At 52.0% G+C, this 21,830-nt stretch overlaps 1 protein-coding gene across 2 annotated transcripts in view; it reads left to right on the forward strand.

Annotated features, from left to right (window-relative positions):
* NADK (NAD kinase) overlaps nt 1–21,830 on the forward strand; it is a 30,811-nt gene that overhangs the window by 4,422 nt on the left and 4,559 nt on the right. For both annotated transcript variants that reach the window (XM_017882493.1, XM_017882494.1), the window contains exons 2-7: nt 11,683–11,901; nt 14,214–14,297; nt 19,298–19,427; nt 20,008–20,116; nt 20,275–20,360; nt 21,170–21,272. In XM_017882493.1, coding sequence (XP_017737982.1) covers nt 11,723–11,901; nt 14,214–14,297; nt 19,298–19,427; nt 20,008–20,116; nt 20,275–20,360; nt 21,170–21,272 — 691 coding nt within the window. In that variant the 5' untranslated portion in view covers nt 11,683–11,722. The remainder of the gene's footprint in view (nt 1–11,682; nt 11,902–14,213; nt 14,298–19,297; nt 19,428–20,007; nt 20,117–20,274; nt 20,361–21,169; nt 21,273–21,830) is intronic.

A 21,830-nucleotide genomic window follows, 5' to 3' on the forward strand; every position in this document is an offset into this window, starting at 1 on the left:
GTGAGCCGCCGCGCCCGGCCTCACTTTCTCGGCCTCCCAGAGTGCCGGGATTGCAGGTGTGAGCCCCGCGCCCGGCCTCACTTTCTCGGCCTCCCAGAGTGCCGGGATTGCAGGTGTGAGCCGCCGCGCCCGGCCTCACTTTGACCAGCCATTTTGTTTGTTTTCTTTGAATTCAGAGTTGGGTTTATGTTCCCTGAGTCAGTTGGCAGCCTGCTGTGTGGTTCCAAAACAGCATTTTCTTCCTGAAACAACTGCTGTAAGCAGTTAGATTTCCAGGCTAGCACAGAATCCTGTTTGATTCATAAATGCTCATAGGGTGGCCCAGAAAGTTGGCCAAGTCAAGAGCAGTTCTTGTGGAGTGGAGGCGGTGAACAAATAGGGGGAAAGTGGCGCTTGTGATGAAAACGGAAAATAATAGTTCATTTCATTGAGCTTCCCACTTGAGGAGATGTAGGTCTCACTTGGAGAATTAAGAGGCAGGTGGGTGTTTGTGGGAGTTGACGGCCCTGCATCTGGATTACCTGCAGTCTTCAGGTGTGTTAGGATGACAGCAAGAGGGAGCGTTGAGCACACAAGCCCAGCACCTGTGGGGAGGCCGTGTCCTGGCAGGAAGGTGCAGGGCTTTCTCCAGCAGCTCCACTTTCTAGTCCATATATACCTGTTGACAGTCACCACCTGGCTTCAGCTGTTCTGGACAAGTGGGTGTCAGTAATGCTTTAGCTCGTAACCCCAGGATTTCATTTCTGCTCTCTGTGCTGGGGGCTTATCATTTGCAGTCTTTCCTGGCCCACAATTGGAAAGGTTCAGGCATGGGAATGGGGAAGTGAATAAAATGTGTGTTCTTCAGACAGATGGTGAAAAGTGTTCAGAGAAAAGGCGAAATAGAGCCAGGTGGGATGTGAGGATGCCACGCAAACTTTGTGCAACTGGAGAGGTGAGGTGGTGCCTGGCCTCACCATTCAGAACTGCACAGACCCCTGTTTCCTTCAGCTCCTAAGTAGGTGGAGCCACATCTAAAGAAAGCCCCCTTCAGACCTGTAATCTGCTTAGGTTTAATGAGGTCACAGGGTCAAGCCCTGTGGTCACATGGCTGTAGCACTTTCCAGAAGGTGTTTCTCAATTTATATACTGCCAGTGTGCATGCCAGCACTGGGCATTGTTTACTGGGGGGGGATGAGATGGGTAATTTAGTGGGCAGTAAGTTTTTTCCAACTCAGGGTTAACTGAGGTTGTTTCCGCATTTCTGTTACTAAATAAATTTTCCTTTTTCATTTAGTGTTTCAACAAATATTGATTGAGTTCTTACATGGGAACGAACTCATGTATATTATGTTTGTATTTGTGTGTGTGTGTGACTTTTGTTCATGTTCTTTGCACATTTATTTATTGGCATCTTAATGTTTTCCTTGCCACTTTGTATAAGTTCGTTATGAATATTTTGTTATTGTGCTCTAGTACTGTTTTCTAATAAAACTTCCTAATACAGAGGTTTTTTGTTTTGTTTTTTGTTTTTTCTTTTCTGAGGTGGGGTCTCACTCTGTCACCCAGGCTGATCATGCAACCTCTGCCACCTGAGTTCAAGCGATTCTCCTGCCTCAGCCTCCTGAGTAGCTGGGATTATAGGTGCCTGCCACCGCGCCCAGCTAATTTTTTTGTATTTTTAGTAGAGACGGGGTTTCACCATCTTGGCCAGGCTGTTGTTGAACTCCTGACCTCATGATCTGCCCTCCTCAGCCTCCCGAAGTGCTGGGATCACAGTCGTGAGTCACTGTGCCCACCCTACAAAGGTTTTTTAAAATTAGATTCATGCTGTGAGGAATTTGAATGCACTTTGGTGGTGCAGCTAGCATCATGTGTCCTTTTAAAATATTTAACATCTCAAACAAACGAATTAAATGTCAGTCCTGATTCGCTGTTGTCAAAAAATACAAAAAATACACTGGTGGCTGGGCCCAGTGGCTCACGCCTGTAATCCCAGCACTTTGGGAGGCCAAGGTAGGTGGATCATCTGAGGTCGGGAGTTTGAGACCAGCCTGACAAACATGGAGAAACCCCTCCATGTTGAAGAATTAAGAGGCAGGTCTCCACTAAAAAATACAAAATTAGCTGGGAGTGGTGGCGCACGCCTGTAGTCCCAGCTACTCGGGAGGCTGAGGCAGGAGAACCTGGGAAGCAGAGTTTGCAGTGAGCCGAGATCACACCGCTGCACTCCAGCCTGGACAACATCAGTGAAGCCCCATCTCAAAAAAAAAAAAATACACTGGTTATGGTATTGGAGATGCCTATTAAATATATATGTGTGTGTGTGTGTATATACACACACACATATACATAAGTGAAGATAATTGTTTAAAGTTGGTTTTAATATTGTTTTATAAATTATCTTACTGCTTAGTCATCAAATTGATCTTCGCAAATAAATATGAAGAGAGCTTCTCAGCTGGGTGCAGTGGCTTATGCCTGTGATCCCAATGCTTTGGGAGGTCAGTGCAGGAGGGTCACCAGAGCCCAGGAGTTCAAGATCAGCCCGTTCAATGTAACGAGACCCTGTCTCTACAAAAATTTTAAAAATTAGCCAGACGTAGTGGCACATGCCTGTAGTCTTCGCTACGTGGGAGGATCCCTTGAGCCTGGGAGATTGAGGCTGCAGTAAGCTGTAATTGCACCACTACACTCCAGCTTAGGTGACAGAGCAAGACCCTGCCTCTCAGTCTCTCTCTCTCTCTCTCTCTCTCTCACACACACACACACACAAACACACACAAAGTAGCGCTTCTAGGTAATGTAGCAGTAATAATAATACATGTTTTTTTTTAACATTTTGTAATTTTGAATGGTTTATTTTTTATTAATGTTTTTGTAGCTACGGGGTCTTGCTGTGTTGCCCAGGCTGGTCTCCAACTCCTGACTTCAAGTGATTCCCCTGCTTTGGCCTCTGAAAGTGCTGGGATTACAGATGTGAGCCACCGTGCCTGACCTTTATTAACTGTTTATTTTGAAATCTGCTGGGTGCAGTGGCTTACGTCTGTAATCCCAGCACTTTGGGAGGCCGAGGCGGGCAAACCACCTGAGGTCGGGAGTTGGAGACCAGCCTGGCCAATGTGATGAAACCCCATCTCTACTTAAAATACAAAAATTAGCCAGGTGTGGTGGCAGGTGCCTGTAATCCCAGCTACACGGGAGGCTGAGGCAGGAGAAGTGCTTCAACCCTGGAGGCGGAGGTTGCAGTGAGCCGAGATCGCGCCACCGCACTCCAACCTGGGGGACAGAGCGAGATTTCGTCTGGGGGATAAAAGAAAAAAAAAAGAAATAATCAGAGACTAATTCATAGGAAGTTGTAAAAATGGTACAGAGAGACTCCTGTGCCCTTCACCAGCTCCTTCTCTGTTAACATCTTTTTTTGTTTTGTTTTGTTTTGAGACGGAGTTTGGCTCTTGTTGCCCAGGCTGGAGTACAATGGTATGATCTCGGCTCACCGCAGCCTCCACCTCCTAAGTTCAAGCAATTCTCCTGCCTCGGCCTCCCAAGTAGCTGGGATTACAGGGGCCAGCCACCAAGCCAGGCTAATTTTGTATTTTTAGTAGAGATAGGGTTTCTGCATGTTGGTCAGGATGGTCCCAAACTCACACCCTCAGGTGATCCGCCCGCCTCAGCCTCCCAAAGTGCTGGGATTACAGGCATGAGCCACTGCGCTGGCGCTTGTGTTAACATCGTACACCTCCATACACCTCCGTAGTACAATGTTAAAACCAGGGAATTGAAATGCTGCTAACTGAACTATCGACCTTATTCAGGTTTCACCAGTTTTACATGTGTGTGTATGTGTGTGGCTCTATGCAGTGTTACCTCATAAATTAATTACATAACCATCACCACTAGCAAGACCCAGAACTGGTCTTGAACTCCGGAACTCAAGCGATCCTCCTGCCTCGGCCTCCCAAAGTGCTGGGATCACAGGCATGAGCCACCACACCCAGCTGTATTTTCATTTTCTTAACAGTGTTTTGGCTAGGCACAGTGGCTCACGCCTGTAATCCAAGCACTTTAGGATGCTGAGGCAGAGAGATTGCTTGAACCCAGGAGTTCGAGGTCTGCCTGGGCAGCATGGCAAAACTTAATCTCTACAAAAAAAAAAAAATTAGTCAGGCATGGTGGCATATGCTTGTAGTCCCAGGTACTCAGGAGGCTGAGGTGGGAGGATTGTCTGAGCACAGTAGGTAGAGGCTCCAGTGAGCCATGATTGCACCACTGTTCTCCAACCTGGAGACAGAGTAAGACCCTGCCTGAAACAGAAAAAAAAACAAAGATCAGTGTTCCATTAAGTATAAAAGATTTTAAACACCACTAAGACTTTTTCCAGCTGGGTGCGGTCGCTCACGCCTGTAATCCCAACACTTTGGAAGGCCAAGGTGGGAGGATCACTTGAGCCCAGGAGTTCGAAACCAGCCTGTACAACATAAGGAGACCCCATCTCCACCCAAAAAACAAAACAAAAAAAATTAGACCCTATCTCCACCCAAAAAAAATTAGCTAGGTGTGGTGGTGCATGCCTGTAATCCCAGCTACTTGGGAGCCTGAAGTGAGAGGATTGCTTGAGCCTGGGAGGTTGAGGCTGCCGTGGGCTGAGATCACACCACTGTACTCCAGCCTGGGCAACAGTGGGAGATCCTGTCTCACAAAAAAAGAAAGAAAAAGACCAGGCATGGTGGCTCACGCCTATAATCCCAGAACTTTGGAAGGCCGAGGTGGGCAGATCACAGGGTCAGGAGTTAACCCCGTCTCTACTGAAAAATATAAAGCATAAGCCAGGCATGGTGGCGGATGCCTGTGATCCCAGCTACTTGGGAGGCTGAGGCTGGAGAATCACCTGAACCCAGGAGGCACAGGTTGCATTGAGCCGAGATTATGCCTTTGCACTCCAGCCTGGGCAATAGTGTGAGACTCTGTCTCCAAAAAAAAAGAAAAAGAAAAAAAATTCTTTCTCCTAAAAAGTTTTGTAGTTTTAGTCCTCACATTTAGGTCTATAATCCATTTTGAGTTAATATTTGTATTTAGTATGAGGAAATGATTGGGCTTCATTCTTTTAGACATGGCTGTCCAGTTGCTGAGAACTATTGGGTGAAAAGATGATCCTCTCCCATGTTGAATCACCTCAGCACCTGTCAAAAATCCATTGACTGCGTGTGTGTGGGGGTCTGTGGCATCTGCCTCTGGGCTGGCTGTCCTGTTTCCTGGGCGTGTGTGTCTGTTTTGATGCTGCCACGCTGTCGGGTTCCCATAGTTTTTCAGCAAGTCATGAAGTTAGCCATCCATGTTTGTTCTTCAGTTTTTTTAGCTGGTCTAGATACTTTACATTTTTATGTGAATTTGATCAGCTTGTCCTTTCCTTTAGAAAAGCCTGCTTGGGGCCGGGCGCGGTGGCTCAAGCCTGTAATCCCAGCACTTTGGGAGGCCGAGATGGGCGGATCACGAGGTCAGGAGATCGAGACCATCCTGGCTAACACGGTGAAACCCTGTCTCTACTAAAAAATTTAAAAAACTAGCCGGGCGAGGTGGCGGCGCCTGTAGTCCCAGCTACTCGGGAGGCTGAGGCAGGAGAATGGCGTGAACCCGGGAGGCAGAGCTTGCAGTGAGCTGAGATCCGGCCACTGCACTCCAGCCTGGGCGACAGAGCGAGACTCCGTCTCAAAAAAAAAAAAAAAAAAAAAAGCCTGCTTAGATTTTGATGGTTCTGTTTGGTTAACATTTGCAGATCAATTTCATGAGAACTAAGATCTTAATATTGAGTCCTACAATCCATGAACATGGTATGTCTCTCCATTTATTTAGATTTCCTTTGATCTCTGTCAGCAATATATTGTAGTTTTCAGTATGCAGTTCTTACATGTCTTTTGCCAAATATATCCCTACATATTTTATATTTTTAATGATATTATAAATCACTTAATTTTTTAAAGACGAAATTTCACTCTTGTTACCAAGGCTGCAGTGCAACCGCAGCTCACTGCAACCTCCACCTCTCAGGTTCAAGTGATTCTCCTGCCTCAGCCTCCCAAATAGCTGGGATTACAGGTGTGTGCCACCATGACTACCTAATTTTTTTTTTTTTTTTTTTTGAGACGGAGTCTCGCTCTCACCCAGGCTGGAGTGCAGTAGTGCGATCTCAGCTCGGTGCAAGCTCTGCCTCCTGGGTTCACACCATTCTCCTGCCTCAGCCTCCCGAGTAGCTGGGACCACAGGTGCCCGCCACCACGCCTGGCTAATTTTTTGTGGTTTTAGTAGAGATGGGGTTTCACTGTGTTAGCCAGGATGGTCTTGATCTCCTGACCTCGTGATCTGCCTGCCTCAGCCTCCCAAAGTGCTGGGATTACAGGCGTGAGCCACTGCACCTGGCCTAATTTTTTATATTTAATAGAGATGAGGTTTCACCATGTTGGTCAGGGTAATCACAAACTCCTGACCTCAGATGATCCACCCACCTTGGCCTCCCAAATTGTTGGGATTACAGGCGTGAGTCACCGCACCTGGCCATAAATTATAGTGTTTTTTTTTTGTTTTTTTTTTTTTGAGAGAGAGTCTTGCTCTGTCGTCCAGGCTGAGGTGCAGTTGTGGGTTCTCCGTTCGCTGCAAGCTCCGCCTCCCAGGTTCACGCCATTCTCCTGCCTCAGTCTCTCAAGTAACTGGGACTACAGGCACCCACCACCAAGCCTGGCTAAATTTTTGTATTTTTAGTAGACACAGAGTTTCACCGTGTTAGCCAGGATGGTCTCAATTTCCTGTTGTCTGTTGCTAGTATATAGAAATACAATTGATTTTTGTGTATTGAAATTGCCTCCTGAAACCTTGCTAATAAACTCACTCATTTATGTTTTTCTACATAGAAATGTCATGTCATCTGCAAGTACAACTTCACTTGTTCCTTTTCTTTGTTTAACAGACCTACATTCTATGCCAAACTTTTCTGTCACTGTACCTTTTATTTTTTTCTTATGTTATTGCACTGGCTGTGGCCTCTAGTATAGTCCTGAATAGGAGTATTATACCAGACGTGTTTTTGTAGGTTCTGGTTTTCATTGAATTTTTCATAGTTTTTTTTTTTTTTAATTGAGGCAGAGTCTCACTCTGTCACCCAGGCTGGAGTGAGTGGTGCAATCTCAGCTCACTGCACCCTCTGCCTTGTGGGTTCAAGCAATTCTCCTCTTCTCTTACCTCAGCCTCCTGCACAGCTGGAAGTAAGGTGCTTACCACCACTCCGGCCTATTTTTTGTTTCTGTTTTTGTTTTTGTTTTTTTGAGTGCTGGGATTACAGCAAGAGCCACCATTCCCAGCCATGATTTTGTATTTCTGGTCTCAATCTCCTGACCTCAAATGATCCACCCACCTCGGCCTCCCAAAGTGCTGGGATTACAGGTGTGAACCACCATGTCTGGCCGAATTTTTCAAGTATTTGGATGAAACACTGGTATGTCTTTTTTTTTTTTTGAGACGGAGTTCGCTCTGTCGCCCAGGCTGGAGTGCAGTGGCCGGATCTCAGCTCACTGCAAGCTCCGCCTCCCGGGTTTCTGCCATTCTCCTGCCTCAGCCTCCTGAGTATCTGGGACTACAGGCGCCCACCTCATCGCCCGGCTAAGCCTGGTATATCTTAAGCTGGGAAGATACTGACCCACTGGAGCAGTGCTGTCAATTCTCGCTAAACGTTGGAATCCTCCAGGGAGCTCTTTAAAGTGCCAGTGCCTGGGCTGTGCCTTCAGGTTGTCATCATTCAGCCTAGAGGGCACATAGGAATTGGTTTTGTCGGAAACTCTAAGGTGATTGTAAAATGCAGCCAGAGTGATAACCAGCTTTTTGGGTATTCAGAGAACCCCTTGACTTTGACCTTAGCATAGGGCCCACGGTCTTGTCCATAGTTCCGGAACTTTCCTTCTGCTCACCTTGCCATCATCTCACATATTTTAGTTGTTTTATTTAGGCTACTGTAACAAAGTGCCACAGGCATGGGGCAGGGGGTGCAGAAACAAAGAAATGTTTGTTCTCACAGCTTTGGAGGCTGAGTGTCCAAGGTCAGGGTCCCAGATAATTTGGTTCATCGTGAGGACTCTCTTTCTCACTGTAATGGCCATCTTCTCTGGCTTTACTTTTGTGTCCAGTGCGGGTGGGAACAGAGGTGCGGAGAGAACTCTTCCGATGTTTTGTTTTCTTTTTGTTTTGTTTTGTATTTGAGACAGGGTCTCTACTGCCTCGGCTGGAGTGCAGCAGCACAGTCACAGTTCACTGCAACCTCAAACTCGTGGTCTCAAGTGATCCTCTTGCCTTGGCCTCCAAGTACCTGGGACTACAGGCGTGCACCACTCTGTCCAACTCTGTTTTTTTTTTTCTTTTGTAGAAGCAGAATCTTGCTGTGTTGCCCAGGCTGTTCCTGAACTCCTGGCCTCAAGTGATCCTCTAACCTCAGCCTCCCAAAGCCCTGGGATTACAGGAGTGAGCCACCATGCCTAGCCTGGTGTCTCTTCTTACAATGATGCTGTTTCTATCTGATCAGACCCCACACTTATGACCTCATTTTTTCTTTTTTTTTTTTTGAGATGGAGTTTCACTCTTGTGGCACAGGTTGGAGTGCAGTGGCACAATCTCCGCTCACTGCAACCTCTGCCTCCTGGGTTCAAGCATTTCTCCTGCCTCAGCCTCCCAAGTAGCTGGGATTATGGCGTCTGCTACCACTCCCAGCTAATTTTTGTATTTTTTAGAGACGGAGTTTCACCATGTTGGTCAGGCTGGTCTCGAACTACTGACCTCATATGATCTGCCCGCCTCAGTCTCCCACAGTGTTAGGATTACAGGTGTGAGCCACCGCGCCCAGCTGACCTCATTTAACTCCTTTCTTAGAGGCCTACCTCCATATTCAGCCACACTGGAAGTTAGGGCTTCAATGTAGGAATTTGGGGGGATTGCCGGGTGCAGTGGTTCACACCTGTAATCCAAGCACTTTGGGAGGCCAAGGCAGGAGGATCACCTGAGCCCAGGAGTTTGAGAGCAGCCTGAGCAACACAGAGAGACCCTGTCTCTACAAAATAAAAATAACAAATAAATTAGGGGAGGATACATTCAGTCCATAATGCCACATTTATCCTTTTTAATGCCAGAATCTACCTTGTCCTGAGTTTATTAAGATTTATCTTCTTTAATGAGAAGGTGTGTTTGGCTTTATTTTATGTGTTTAGCCTCTATTGAGTGATTTTCTGTTGTTTCCATGCATGGCCCCTCTTCTGTTCTTCTGAAGCTTATTTTATTCTATTTCTGGCTTTATTGAATTGAGTGCTCAGTTCATGTTCCCAGGGGTTGTGACCCAGCTTTGATGGGACTGAACCGACCCTGGCTGCTGTTTATGTCGCTCTGACCTTCTGGATGTTCCAGGTGTTGGGTCCGATCTTCACTTGGATCCCTGAGCTGCTTAAGAGAAAGTTCAGAAACTTCCAAGTGGTTGAGGGCTTTTCTTTGTTTCTACTTTTATCTCTTCCTGGTTTTATTGTATTGTGGTCAGAAGATGAGGTTCTAGGCTGGGCGTGATTGCTTACGCCTGTACGGGAGTCCGAGGCAGGCAGAGCATTTGAGATCGAGAGTTCTAGACCAGCCTGGCCAACATGGTGAAACCCCGTCTCTACTAAAAATAGAAAAAAACTGGCTGGATGTGGTGGCACATGCCTGTAGTCCCAGCTGCTGGGGAGGCTGCAATAGGAAAATCACTTGAACCCGGGAAGCAGAGCTTGCAGTGAGCTGTGATCATGCCATTGCACTCCAGCGTGGGTGACAGAGTGAGACTCTGTCTCAAAAAAAAAGATGAGGTTCTAGGCCAGGCATGGTGGCTCATGCCTATAATCCTAGCACTGTGTTGGGAGGCTGAGGTGGGAGGATCACTTGAGGCCAGGAGTTGAAGACCAGCCTGGGCAACATTAGCAAGACCCTGTCTCTACCAAAGGAAGAAAAATTAGTGGACGTGGTACCGTACTCTTGTAGCCCCAGCTACTTGGGAGGCTGAGGTGGGATCCTGTCTCAAAAAAAGAAAGAAAGAAGGAAAAAGATGAGGTTTTCTGTCCTCACTAGTTTTCTTTGAGGCTTAATATTGGTCAGTTTGGTAAATATTTCATTGGTGTTGAATGTACAATGCAGGGCATGGAGTTCACAGTATATCTGCTGTTTCCATTTTGTCAGCTTTTCTGGACTAGGGTATTTGAAATTGTACACTTCCTCTCTCTTATTAATGTGCTGTATTGTTTCCGAGAAAGGTTTTTTTTTTTTTTTTTGACGCGGGGTTTTTTTTTTTTTTTTTTTTTTTCTTTAGAGATTTTTTTTTTTTTTTTTTTTGAGGGGGGTTTTTTTTTTTTTTTTTTTTTTTTTTTTTTTTTTTTTTTGAGACGGAGTTTTGCTCTGTCGCCCAGGCTGGAGTGCAGTGGCCGGATCTCAGCTCACTGCAAGCTCCGCCTCCCGGGTTTACGCCATTCTCCTGCCTCAGCCTCCCGAGTAGCTGGGACTACAGGCGCCCGCCACCTCGCCTGGCTAGTTTTTTTCTGTATTTTTTAGTAGAGACAGACGGGGTTTCACCGTGTTAGCCAGGATGGTCTCGATCTCCTGACCCTGTGATCCGCCCGTCTCGGCCTCCCAAAGTGCTGGGATTACAGGCTTGAGCCACCGCGCCCGGCCAAGGCGGAGTTTCTTTCACTCTTGTTGCCCAGGCTGCAGTGTAATGGCACAATCTCAGCTCACCACAACCTCTACCTCCCGAGTTCAAGCAGTTCTCCTGCCTCAACCTCCCAAGTAGCTGGGATTACAGGCATGTGCAACCACGCCCGGCTAATTTTGTAATTTTAGTAGAGACAGAGTTTCCATGTTGATTAGGCTGGTCTCGAACTCCCGACCTCAGGTGATCCGCCCGCCTCAGCCTCCCAAAGTGCTGAGATTACAGGCTTGAGCCACCGCACCCGGCCGGCATCTTTCTTTTCTAGAGACAGGGTCTCTCTCGTGGGTCGCTGTGCCTGGCTCATGTTTTTTTGGTAGAGAAGAGTTCTGTTGCCCAGAGTGGTCTTCAAGCCCTGGCCTCAACTGACCCTCTCTCCCCAGCCTCCCAAAGTGCTGGGCTTACAGGCAGGAGCCACCACACCTGGCCACACAGTGTGACTTTCTATTTTGTTCTTTGTAGAAACAATTGTTTTTGTTAATATTATTTTACAAAAAAATGTTTGCGACGAAGTTTCGCTGTAGTCACCCAGGCTGGATTGATCTCGGCTCACTGCAGCCTCCACCTCCTGAGTTCAAGCAATTGTCCTGCCTCAGCCTCCCGAGTAGCTGGGACTATAGGCGCTCAGCTAATTTTTGTATTTTTAGTAGAGATGGGTTTTCACCATATCGGTCAGGCTATGCTGGTTTTGAACTCCTGGCCTCAGGTGATCTGCCCGCCTCCATCTCCCAAAGTGCTGGGATTACCGGCATGAGCCATGGCGCCCAGCCAAAAACCTGGAGTAGTTCTTAAATATCTTTGGGATGGAAACAGTCTATTTTCAAAGTACTTTGGTAAATTGGACTTCAGCCATTTTTTCCCCTTGATGAAATGGAACATATGTATGTGTAAGTTATTATTGTTTCATACATATTTATTTACTTTATTTACATTATTTATTTTATTAAATTAAGGCATCATTGTTTTTCTGACCGAAGTTCTCATTTCCTGACGATGGAAATGGAACAAGAAAAAATGACCATGAATAAGGAATTGAGCTCAGACGCGGCTGCGTACTGCTGCTCGGCCTGCCACGGCGACGAGACCTGGAGTTACAACCACCCCATCCGGGGCCGGGCCAAGTCTCGCAGCCTGTCTGCCTCGCCTGCCCTGGGGAGCACCAAGGAGTTCAGGTACAACCAGGAAGGATGGTTCCTCTTTTTTTTCTCGTCTGATTTCATAATATTCTTCTTAAAACGATTACAAAGAATTCTCCTGAGTAGTCTGTGTCAATGCATCCAGAAGGTGGGGCTGGGTCCTTGCCCAGGTGAAGCTGTGCCCTTGATGGGGGAGCCTGGCCCGTGGACACCTGCCTGGCCCATGTTCACAGATGCCAGCGCAGGCACAGGGCGCCACCATGTTTCTTTGTCTGTCTGTATCAGCACAGAACCATCTAACTGGCTCCCATGCTGACCCTTGATGTTAGACTGAAGCAAACTTGGAGAGGAAACTTTTCTTTTTGAGATGGAGTCTCGCTCTGTCCCCCAGGCTGCAGTGCAGTGGTGCGATCTTGGCTCACTGCAACCTCCACCTCCGGGGTTCAAGTGATTCTCCTGCCTCATCCTCCTGGGTAGCTGGGATTACAGGTACCCGCCACCATGCCTGGCTAATTTTTGTATTTTTGTAGAGACAGGCTTTCACCATGTTGGCCGGGCTGGTCTTGAACTCCTGACCTCAGGTGATCTGCCCGCCTCGGCCTCCCAAAGTGTTGGGATTACAGATGTGAGCCACCGCGCCCAACCTGGAAACATTTGCTCCACATAAGTCACTGGGGTGTGAGGGGACATCCCTCTTGGCTCTGCTCGTTTTGAGAGGCGAAGGCTGGGGGGCTCTGCATGGTGACGCAGGGCTGGTGGAGGCAGAGTCGGGAGTGTGGCCTTGGGCGGGCCCAACCCTCTCACATGTTGGGCAAGTGTCTCCCTCCTGTGCCCAGAGTGCCCACAGTGCTCACCCTTGCACAATGCTGCTTGAGCAACAGTGCCCCGGGCTTCACATGACGGTGGCTGCGCAAGTGCAGCTGTGATGGTGCCTGGGGACGTTGCTCTGGGTTCTGGTGACAGTAAATGTGGTGAGTTTCAGGTGGAAGCTTGCCAGAGCCAGCGCTGCCTAACAGAAGGATCACGCCTATCAAATGCGAGGGGGGCTTTTTGGTGAAAGAGAGTCTTAGAGAGCATGCTGCCTCCCTCAGTGAGATGGGAGAGCCCGCAGCGTCTCTCACTTGGTGGCAGCAACGGGGAAACAGGCTGCTCCCACGTTTTCTGTCTCCAGAGTCACTGCCTGAGCCAGGAGGCTGCGAGGGCTGGTGGCCGCCTTCGCCCCGCAGGCACCGCGTCACCACTCAGCTTTTCTCGGATGCCGCTTGTCAGCGGGGTTGTTACCCTGTACCTCCAGGCCACCCAGCGCAGTGACTGCGTGAACAGAATTGCTTTGGTCTTTTTTTTCTGTGGGTTCTTTGGCATAACGCACCATTTCTGTTTCATTCTGAACCTGATGACAGCAGCCCTGGGTCAGGGGTCGCCTCCGTCGTGGGTGACAGGCACCTTTAGGGCGAGGTGGGGGAGGAGATGGCGAATACGCCCAAGCACAGCCCGTCCTTGGGAAGCAAACATTAAATCCCAACACCCACTTTGAGAAACATTGTTTTCCGCAATAATCTTTTAATTTCCTAAGTAAGTGAAGTTCTTATTTTGTAATGTACTTCTTTTTTTTTTTTTTTTTTTTTTTTTTTTTTTTTTTTTTTTTTTTTGAGACGGAGTCTCGCTCTGTCGCCCAGGCTGGAGTGCAGTGGCCGGATCTCAGCTCACTGCAAGCTCCGCCTCCTGGGTTTACACCATTCTCCTGCCTCAGCCTCCCGAGTAGCTGGGACTACAGGCGCCGCCACCTCGCCCGGGTTTTTTGTATTTTAGTAGAGACGGGGTTTCACCGTGTTAGCCAGGATGGTCTCGATCTCCTGACCTCGCGATCCGCCCGCCTTGGCCTCCCAAAGTGCTAAGATTACAGGTGTGAGCCACCGTGCCTGGCTGTTGACATGAATCCAGAATGAACATTTTTGCTAGAATTTTAATCTAGACGATTTAGAGATGTTGTCTAAGGTTTTGAGTCCCAAATGCAGATCTAGAGAGGGGTCCTAGGGAGGCACTGAAGAATTCTGATCTCAGGCTGGCCCTGGCCCTGGCATTTTCCTTGTTTGGGCTGCAGCTCTCCCTGGCTTGGGTCATGATCTGAGGGATGCGTGGCCATGCGTGCTCCTCACAGGTGCCGCTCCAGTGCAGCCATGGACTTGGGCAGAACCTTCCAAGGGCTGTTGCGTGGCTGCTGGGCAGATGGAGGTGACATCTTTCAAATTGCATGTATGCCTTAGCGTGTAACCTCCTCTGTATCTGTGTCTGTCACTGCGTGTCTGGTTTCAGGCTCTGGTGGCTCTGACACTGCCCTCTCCCCGCAGGAGGACACGCTCTCTCCATGGGCCATGCCCGGTGACCACTTTTGGACCAAAGGCTTGCGTGCTGCAGAACCCTCAGACCATCATGTGAGTGCCGGGGGCCATGGGTCGGGGGGAGTCCTTGGGATGTGGGTGGAGTTGTGGGATCGCTGTGTGGAGGAAGATTCTAGCACTTCACGTGAGAAATACATGTTTTAGTTTAGGTCATTTAAACAAAAAGAAAAAAGCCACATGGACGTCTTGCCTGAACCCCCTGAGTGCAGGCATCCGAGCAGGGGCTCCCCAGCTGTGGCTTCTCCAGTGGCTTTGAGAAGGTGGATGGCAAGCAAGCCGGGGTCATGGGCGGCAGACACCAGGCAGCCTGGAGACCGGGTCACAGCCCGTGGGTGCGGCGTCCGTGTGAGATCCTCAGGGCAGCCTGGAGACCGGGTCACAGCCCGTGGGTGCGGCGTCCGTGTGAGATCCTCAGGGCAGCCTGGAGACCGGGTCACAGCCCGTGGGTGCGGCGTCCGTGTGAGATCCTCAGGGCTGCTTTTTTTGTTTCTAAGAGTGAGAGTTCTGGGGTGGGTTGCGTTTGCTGTTTGATGGTTCAGTCTGTCAACATATTCTGCCTGGAGGCCCATCACAGTGTCTTATGGGAAACATGCAACAGTGATAGATCTGATATCTGGGCTTTATGTGTAAAGAATTATAATCCGGGCTGGGCGCGGTGGCTCACATCTGCAGTTCCAGTACTGTGGGAGCCCAAAGCAGGCAGATCTTGGGCCCAGGAGTTTGAGACCAGCCCGGGCAACATGGTGAAAGCCCATCCCTACAAAAAATACAAAAATTGGCCAGGCGCAGTGGCTCACACCTGTAATTCCAGCACTTTGGGGGCCCAAGGTGGGCGGATCACGAGGTCAGGAGTTCAAGACCAGCCTGACCAATATGGTGAAACCCTATCTCTACTAAAAATACAAAAATTAGCCAAGCGTGGTGGTGGGCGCCTATAATTCCAGCTACTTGGGAGGCTGAGACAGATAACTGCTTGAACCTGGGAGGCAGAGGTTGCAGTGAGCTGAAGATCGCACCGTTGCACTCCAGCCTGGGCAACAGAGCAAGACTCAGACTCAAAAAAGAAAAATACAAAAAGTAGCAGGCATGGTTGCACACACCTGTAGTCCAGTTGCTGAGGAGGCTGGGGTGGGAGGATCACCTGAGCCTGGGAGGTTGAGGTTGCAGGGATTATGCAAAGTGCGTTCCAGCCTGGACAACAGAGCAAGACCGTCTCCAAAGAAAAAAAGTGAGCACCCAGCCAGCTCTGAGAGTTGTATTCTGCACCTGGTAGATGTCATCATCGCCTCTTCCCCAGAGAAGCCTTTGCTTCTGGGACTGGTGCCTCAGCTCTCCGGCCTCTGTGCAGAACGAGCTCTCTTCAGGGCCTCCTCCTCCACGGAGTCGTGCACACTTCACTTTCTCCAAGGGAGAACCATGCGGGAGGGCCTAGTGCTCCGGTGCGAGGGCTGCTGGGGGACTGATGACCAGAAAGCGCAACACGGCCATGTCATTGCACTTTCTGGGCTACTGGTGGCGGCCGCTGCACGGCCCTTCGCTGACAGGCACCAGTGCAGTGGAGGCTGGGGGCGTACAGTAGGGACAGAGGCCCCAGCCAGCCCTGGGCTGTCACTGAAGGTCAGGTCCAGGCGAGCCATGGGGGGGCCATCCGAGGAGCTGCTCTGCAAACTGGGGGCACCGTGGCAGCACGCGTCCCAGGCAGGATGGGGGTCGGCCTTGCCACCTCCAGACGCTGAGGGCAGCCCCTTAGGATGGAAGTACTCGCACTCGTGCTTTTGAGGCCCAGCCCTCTCAGTGCCGCTGGTTCCTGGAGTGTCTGTGACCTGTCACTGCTGCCAAATGCCTGAGGCGGGGGACCTGACCCCTGTTTGCATTCCCCCATCCAGTCCATCTTCTGATTCTGTCACTTTGACCCCAAAATATACAAACAGCTCCCCTGCACTATTGCCCAGCTGCCCTCCGCTGTGTGGACCTCTGACCGCTCGCCACGGCCTCACCATCCCTTCCCTGCACAGCAGCCACGTGTGTGACCCAGAGTGCTCCACTGCCCTCCCGGCCCCACCGTAGCCCCGTCCTGCCGTCCTGTGGTTGCTGTCCCTGGCACCCCCCCCGGGCCTCTACCCCTCCCCCCCCCCAGCTGCCTGGTGCCCTCCCTGCACTTCCTGGTCCTGGAAGAGCCGCTCCTTCATCACTCGCATCTCAGCCACTGCCTTCAGCAGCCATCAGTCACTGGGGCCGGGCCGGGGTCACTGGAAGGGTGCGTGTTCTGCCTTAGCCCTCAGACCAGGGCGCGCTTGGTGGTCCCCGAGCTGCCCGAGGTCAGACAGCCCAGCAGGAGGAGGAGGCAGTGGGGCTGTGGGGCAGCCTTGAGGGGCACGCAGCTTTCTCGGTCCCCCCATGGGAGCACGCCTCTGTGTCTCTGGAATCCTAACCTCCCGCTTCCCATCCCCGCTGTGGAGGGCGGGGCTTCCCATGCATCTGACCTCACGTCTTCCCTGATAGCCCAGAGCAAGACCCTGTGGGGGGCTGGTGAGGAGGGCACCCGCTTCCTGTTCTGTTGTCCAGGGAACTGGTTGGCATGTGTTGTGGAGGTGCGTGAGTGTCCATGTGTCACAGTGTGTGTAGCCACCCATGTGTGAGACACTCAGAACTGGCCAGGTGGGCCAGGCTGTGGCCGTGCTGGCTTCACGCCACCCCCTGCCCTCTGCAATACCCACAGCCCTGTGTGCCTGCAAGGGCTGGTGTCCTGCTTTGCAGGTGATCCAGGAAGAGGTCGAGGCGCTGGTTTGTGGTCACGCAGAGCGGTGGGTGCCTAGGCCCGTGCACGACGCTGCTGCCAGTGGCTCTGACTGGGCTCAGCTGAGCCTCAGGGCTGGAAGGGGTGTAGGCCGGGCCACTGGGTCAGTGGTGACCATGGGAAGGAGAGCAGGGGAGTCATGTGCAGGGCATGGGCTTTGCTGGCTGACTAGGCCAGAGGACTGTGAGCCACCTGCACGCCCTTGGGCCAGAGCCAAGCAGAGTGATGCAGCGGGCTGGGAGGGGGCTGGGAGGGAACGCCCTTCCACCTGACTGTGACCTGAGGGCACCTTCCCTTTGGCCCAGCAGGTTCTGCAGGCCTGAGTGGCTGGCGCAGCGCTGGGCAAGGCTGGAGGCTGGGTACTTGGCCAGGTCTGAGGCCATGGGAACAGAGGGCTTGGTCCTGCCCGGCTCAGTTAGGAGCAGGGAGCTGAAGTGTGGCCTCTTTGCTGCTGAACTGAGGACTTTTTTTCAGTAGGGATTAAGCAGGAAGACCATGTGACCAATGAGGAAACTGGGTTTGGTTTTGTTTGATTTTTGTAAGTGTAGGAAGCTCTTGACTTAGGTGCTTTTACAACAGCTTTACCAAGTCGCATCATAATTGCGTTTTGCTTTGAGTTTTGAGTATACAGAGCTTAGGCTTCTAGTGTGGGCGCACAGTCAGGACCATGCCGATGCGGCAGCCGTGTGTTCGCCAAGCATGGCCTGGATACTGTGGACACGCCAGCTGGCTCCCAGCAGGCAGGGGCCGCCTCGCAAGCCACATGTGTGACCCGGGACAGGTGCTGAACTTATAGGGGATGGTATGAGTGACCCCACGCCTCCCAGTAATGCCTGTGCAGGGTGAGTGCTGACGAGCGATGGGCTGAGGTCCGTGGCCCTGTGGCTGCCATTGGCATCTGTGTTGTGGTTCTGGGGGTTGTTAGTGGGACGGTCACACTCCCGGGGAGGTCACTGCTGGGAAGAGGCATGGCAGGCAGCAGCTTTCTCGATTGGGCAACTTGGAACTAGCTGGCCAGCGTGGTGGTTTAAGAACTCGCCCCGTGGGGCTGAGGACAGGTGGTAAGCGCTGACCATGGTGTCTAGCCCCACTGCGCCCTCCCTTGGCTTCTGGAAAAAGGAGCAGGCTCCGTGGTGGGTGTNACCCCACGCCTCCCAGTAATGCCTGTGCAGGGTGAGTGCTGACGAGCGATGGGCTGAGGTCCGTGGCCCTGTGGCTGCCATTGGCATCTGTGTTGTGGTTCTGGGGTTGTTAGTGGGACGGTCACACTCCCGGGGAGGTCACTGCTGGGAAGAGGCATGGCAGGCAGCAGCTTTCTCGATTGGGCAACTTGGAACTAGCTGGCCAGCGTGGTGGTTTAAGAACTCGCCCCGTGGGGCTGAGGACAGGTGGTAAGCGCTGACCATGGTGTCTAGCCCCACTGCGCCCTCCCTTGGCTTCTGGAAAAAGGAGCAGGCTCCGTGGTGGGTGTTCCTGGTTCTGGGCTGGGATGCTTTCTGTGACTGACGTGGTAATGGGAATCCCACCGGGGCGGGCCCTGCCTATGGAGAAACACCGGGCACAGCGTCAGGGTCGGAGCCAGCAAAGCACAGGCAGCTGTGTCAGGGCCGCCACGGACTTTTAAACCTGTGATTTTTACTGTGAGAGTGAGTGAGGTTCAAGTCCGTTCATGCGGGATGCAGTGAGCTGTGTGCAGGGCAGGAAGCGGGTCCTTGAGGGGTCCTGGACTCACGTGGGGCCAGAAACCGTGTGCAGGGGATCCTAGGGACGGAATCCCCACATCAGCTGGTTTGGGTTTTTGTGGGGGCCTGAGGAGGGCACCAAGCAAAGAGTGGCCCGGCCATGGGCTTCCGTGGTCATTTCTGCCCCGCCAGCATCACTGAGGAGCCAGGCAGGCAAGCGGCTGGGGGCTCTGAAGGGCAGCGGTGTGTGCGCTTGGGTCAGTGCGGTGCCCGGGTGGGGAGTGTGGGCCTGAGCCTGCGTGTGATGGGCCAAGAAGCTGTGAGGTGGTCATTCAGGACCCTACTGACCCCTGACCCTGTCTCTGTGGCCAGGCCCCTGGCACCAGGTGGCTGGGGGTACCGGTGCGACCCTCAGCCCTGCCCGTGGCCACTGAGCGCATTTCCCTGGGAGGTGAAAACACCTTTTTAAAGTTTTTTTTTATTTTCTAAGTCATACACCTTTTCCACAAGGTGGAGATCACTGCTGGTGTGAACTCTTTTCTCCTCCCCTAAAGGCACATTCAGGACCCTGCAAGCCAGCGGCTGACGTGGAACAAGTCTCCGAAGAGTGTCCTTGTCATCAAGAAGATGAGAGATGCCAGCCTACTGCAGCCATTCAAGGAGCTCTGCACGCACCTCATGGAGGCACGTGGGGCGGGGGGGAACAGGGCCTGGGGTGCACATGCAGTTGTGGGGGGGCCTCCGTCCGTATCGCTGCCCCGTGAGACCACGGGAACCACCTCAAGTGCTGGGAAACGACTACTTGTCTGGAACTGGGGACCGAGCAGGAATCTGCCCACGTGTCTGGGTTTGTGTGTGCTGCCATGACAAGCACCAGACTGGGTGATCAACAGTGAGCCGGATGGGCTCATGGCCCTGGAGGCCGGGAAGTCCAAGATCAAGGGGCTGCATCTGGCGTGGGCCTTCCTGCCATGTCTTCTTCTGCAGAAGAGCAGGCGTGGGGGGCGCGGCACGAAAGAGCTGGGAAACCGAAATAACAACAGCCTTAGTTCCTGAGAAGGGAGCCCCTCCGCCCAATCATCTCTTAAAGGTGCTGCTGCTTAATCCTGGTGCATTGGTGATGAAGCTTCAGCGTCAGCTTGGGAGGGGTGGGCATGCAGGCCACGGCGCCAGGTCTCTGATTCCAACACCCATGAGTCAGGAACCTCCCTGCAGGAGGGTGGGGTCTGCAGGTGGAATGAGCAGGTTGGCACTTTGCTTCCAGGAGAACAACATGATCGTGTATGTGGAAAAGAAAGTGCTGGAAGACCCGGCCATCGCCAGCGATGAAAGCTTTGGGGCCGTGAAGAAGAAATTCTGTACCTTTCGAGAAGGTGGGCTGTTGGCAGCTCTGTCCTTGGTTCTCCAGCACAGTTCCCTGCCCCAGCAGAAGCTTCTGGCACTGTTGCCCTCACCATTGGTGTCTGCGCACTGGACTACGGAGGGGCCACCGTGTGACAGCCTCTTCTTGGTTTTGCTTTGTGTTTCCTAGATTATGATGACATTTCCAATCAGATAGACTTCATCATCTGCCTGGGGGGAGACGGGACGCTGCTGTACGCTTCCTCGCTCTTCCAGGTGAAGCGCTGACGTTTCCGGACGCGCACCAGGTTCTAGTCTAGGTGCCGCGTGACGAGGGGCTCGCGACCACGGCTTCCGTTACTTTTCACCCTATAGCTGTATGTGAGAGCAGTCATCTAGAGGGGCCAGCACCGAGTCCCATGTGGACACAGTGCTACAGCTGGGGGTGGCCAGAGCCCGCCTGGGACAGGAGAGAGTGGTGCAGGGCAGCAGGTCCTGGGAAACGACCTTGCCTACTGGCCCATCCCCTCCGGGCCTCCCTTGAGCTCTTCTTCCTGGTTTCTTGGCAGCATGGCTCTCCCCCTGGGCTGTAGGGCCACACTGTGTGGGGGACCCTGGCTCTGCCCTTGGCCTGCTGCATGTTGGTGACACCCGGAAATGCCCGCAGCCCACCCTGCTCTCCTCCTCATCTCCCCATTAGCACCTGTGGGGCGCGAGGCTCTGACCCCAAGGCTGCCTCCCACCCAGCCCTGCCGGCTCCCCTGCCCTCCATGCCCAGTAGAGCTCTGACCCTGAGGCTGCCTCCCACCCGCCCCCGCTGGCTCCCCTGCCCTCCATGCCCAGGGGGCTGGTCAGCTCTGCTGCCTTTGTTTCTCACCAGCTCCCCACACCAACCTTGGCCCTGGTGGCCCAGCCCACCCTGGCCTGGGACGTCCCCCTCTGCTCGTCCACATGGCCAGTCCCTCTTGCAGAGGGTCAGAGGTGCTGTCCCCACAGAGCTGGGTCCCTCCTGAGGTCCGGTGGAAAGCTGGGTGGTGCGGGAGTGCACGGCCTGGGCGCTGAATGACCTCTCCGTCGGCTCACAGGGCAGCGTCCCTCCGGTCATGGCCTTCCACCTGGGCTCCCTGGGCTTCCTGACCCCGTTCAGCTTTGAGAACTTTCAGTCCCAAGTTACTCAGGTGATAGAGGGTGAGTTGGAATGTTCTGGAGCCCACAAGCAGCTCTGATCCTGGGGCTGTCATCTCGCTTGGTTGTGGAGGGTTTGTTTTATTTAATGATGCATGGAGCAAACATTGAAAGGTTTCTAGATTCAGGGATTTCTAAATCTTGAGTGGTTCAAACCTTTTTTACTAATACTGAGAAGCTTCAGCAGATCACAGGTTGAAGCTGCCCTGCCTGTTGGGCAGAAGTGAGCTGATTCTCACTCAGAAGGCACAGAAGTGTCGGCCGGGCATGGTGGCTCACACCTGTAATCCCAGCCCTGTGGGTGGCCGAGGCGGGCAGATCACGAGGTCAAGAGATGAGACCATCCTGGCCAACACGGTGAAACCCGATCTGTACTAAAAATACAAAAATTAGCCGGGCGTGGTGATGCGCGCCTGTAGTTCCAGCTACTTGGGAGGCTGAGGTGGGAGAATCACTTGAACCCAGGAGGCAGAGGTTGCAGTGAGCCGAAATCGCACCACTGCACTCTAGTCCGGGTGATGGAGTGAGACTCTGTCTCAAAAAAAAAAAAAAGGCCGGGCG

Source organism: Rhinopithecus bieti, unplaced genomic scaffold (assembly GCF_001698545.2).
Source record: "Rhinopithecus bieti isolate Rb0 unplaced genomic scaffold, ASM169854v2 scaffold_13351, whole genome shotgun sequence".
Lineage (NCBI taxonomy): Eukaryota > Metazoa > Chordata > Mammalia > Primates > Cercopithecidae > Rhinopithecus > Rhinopithecus bieti.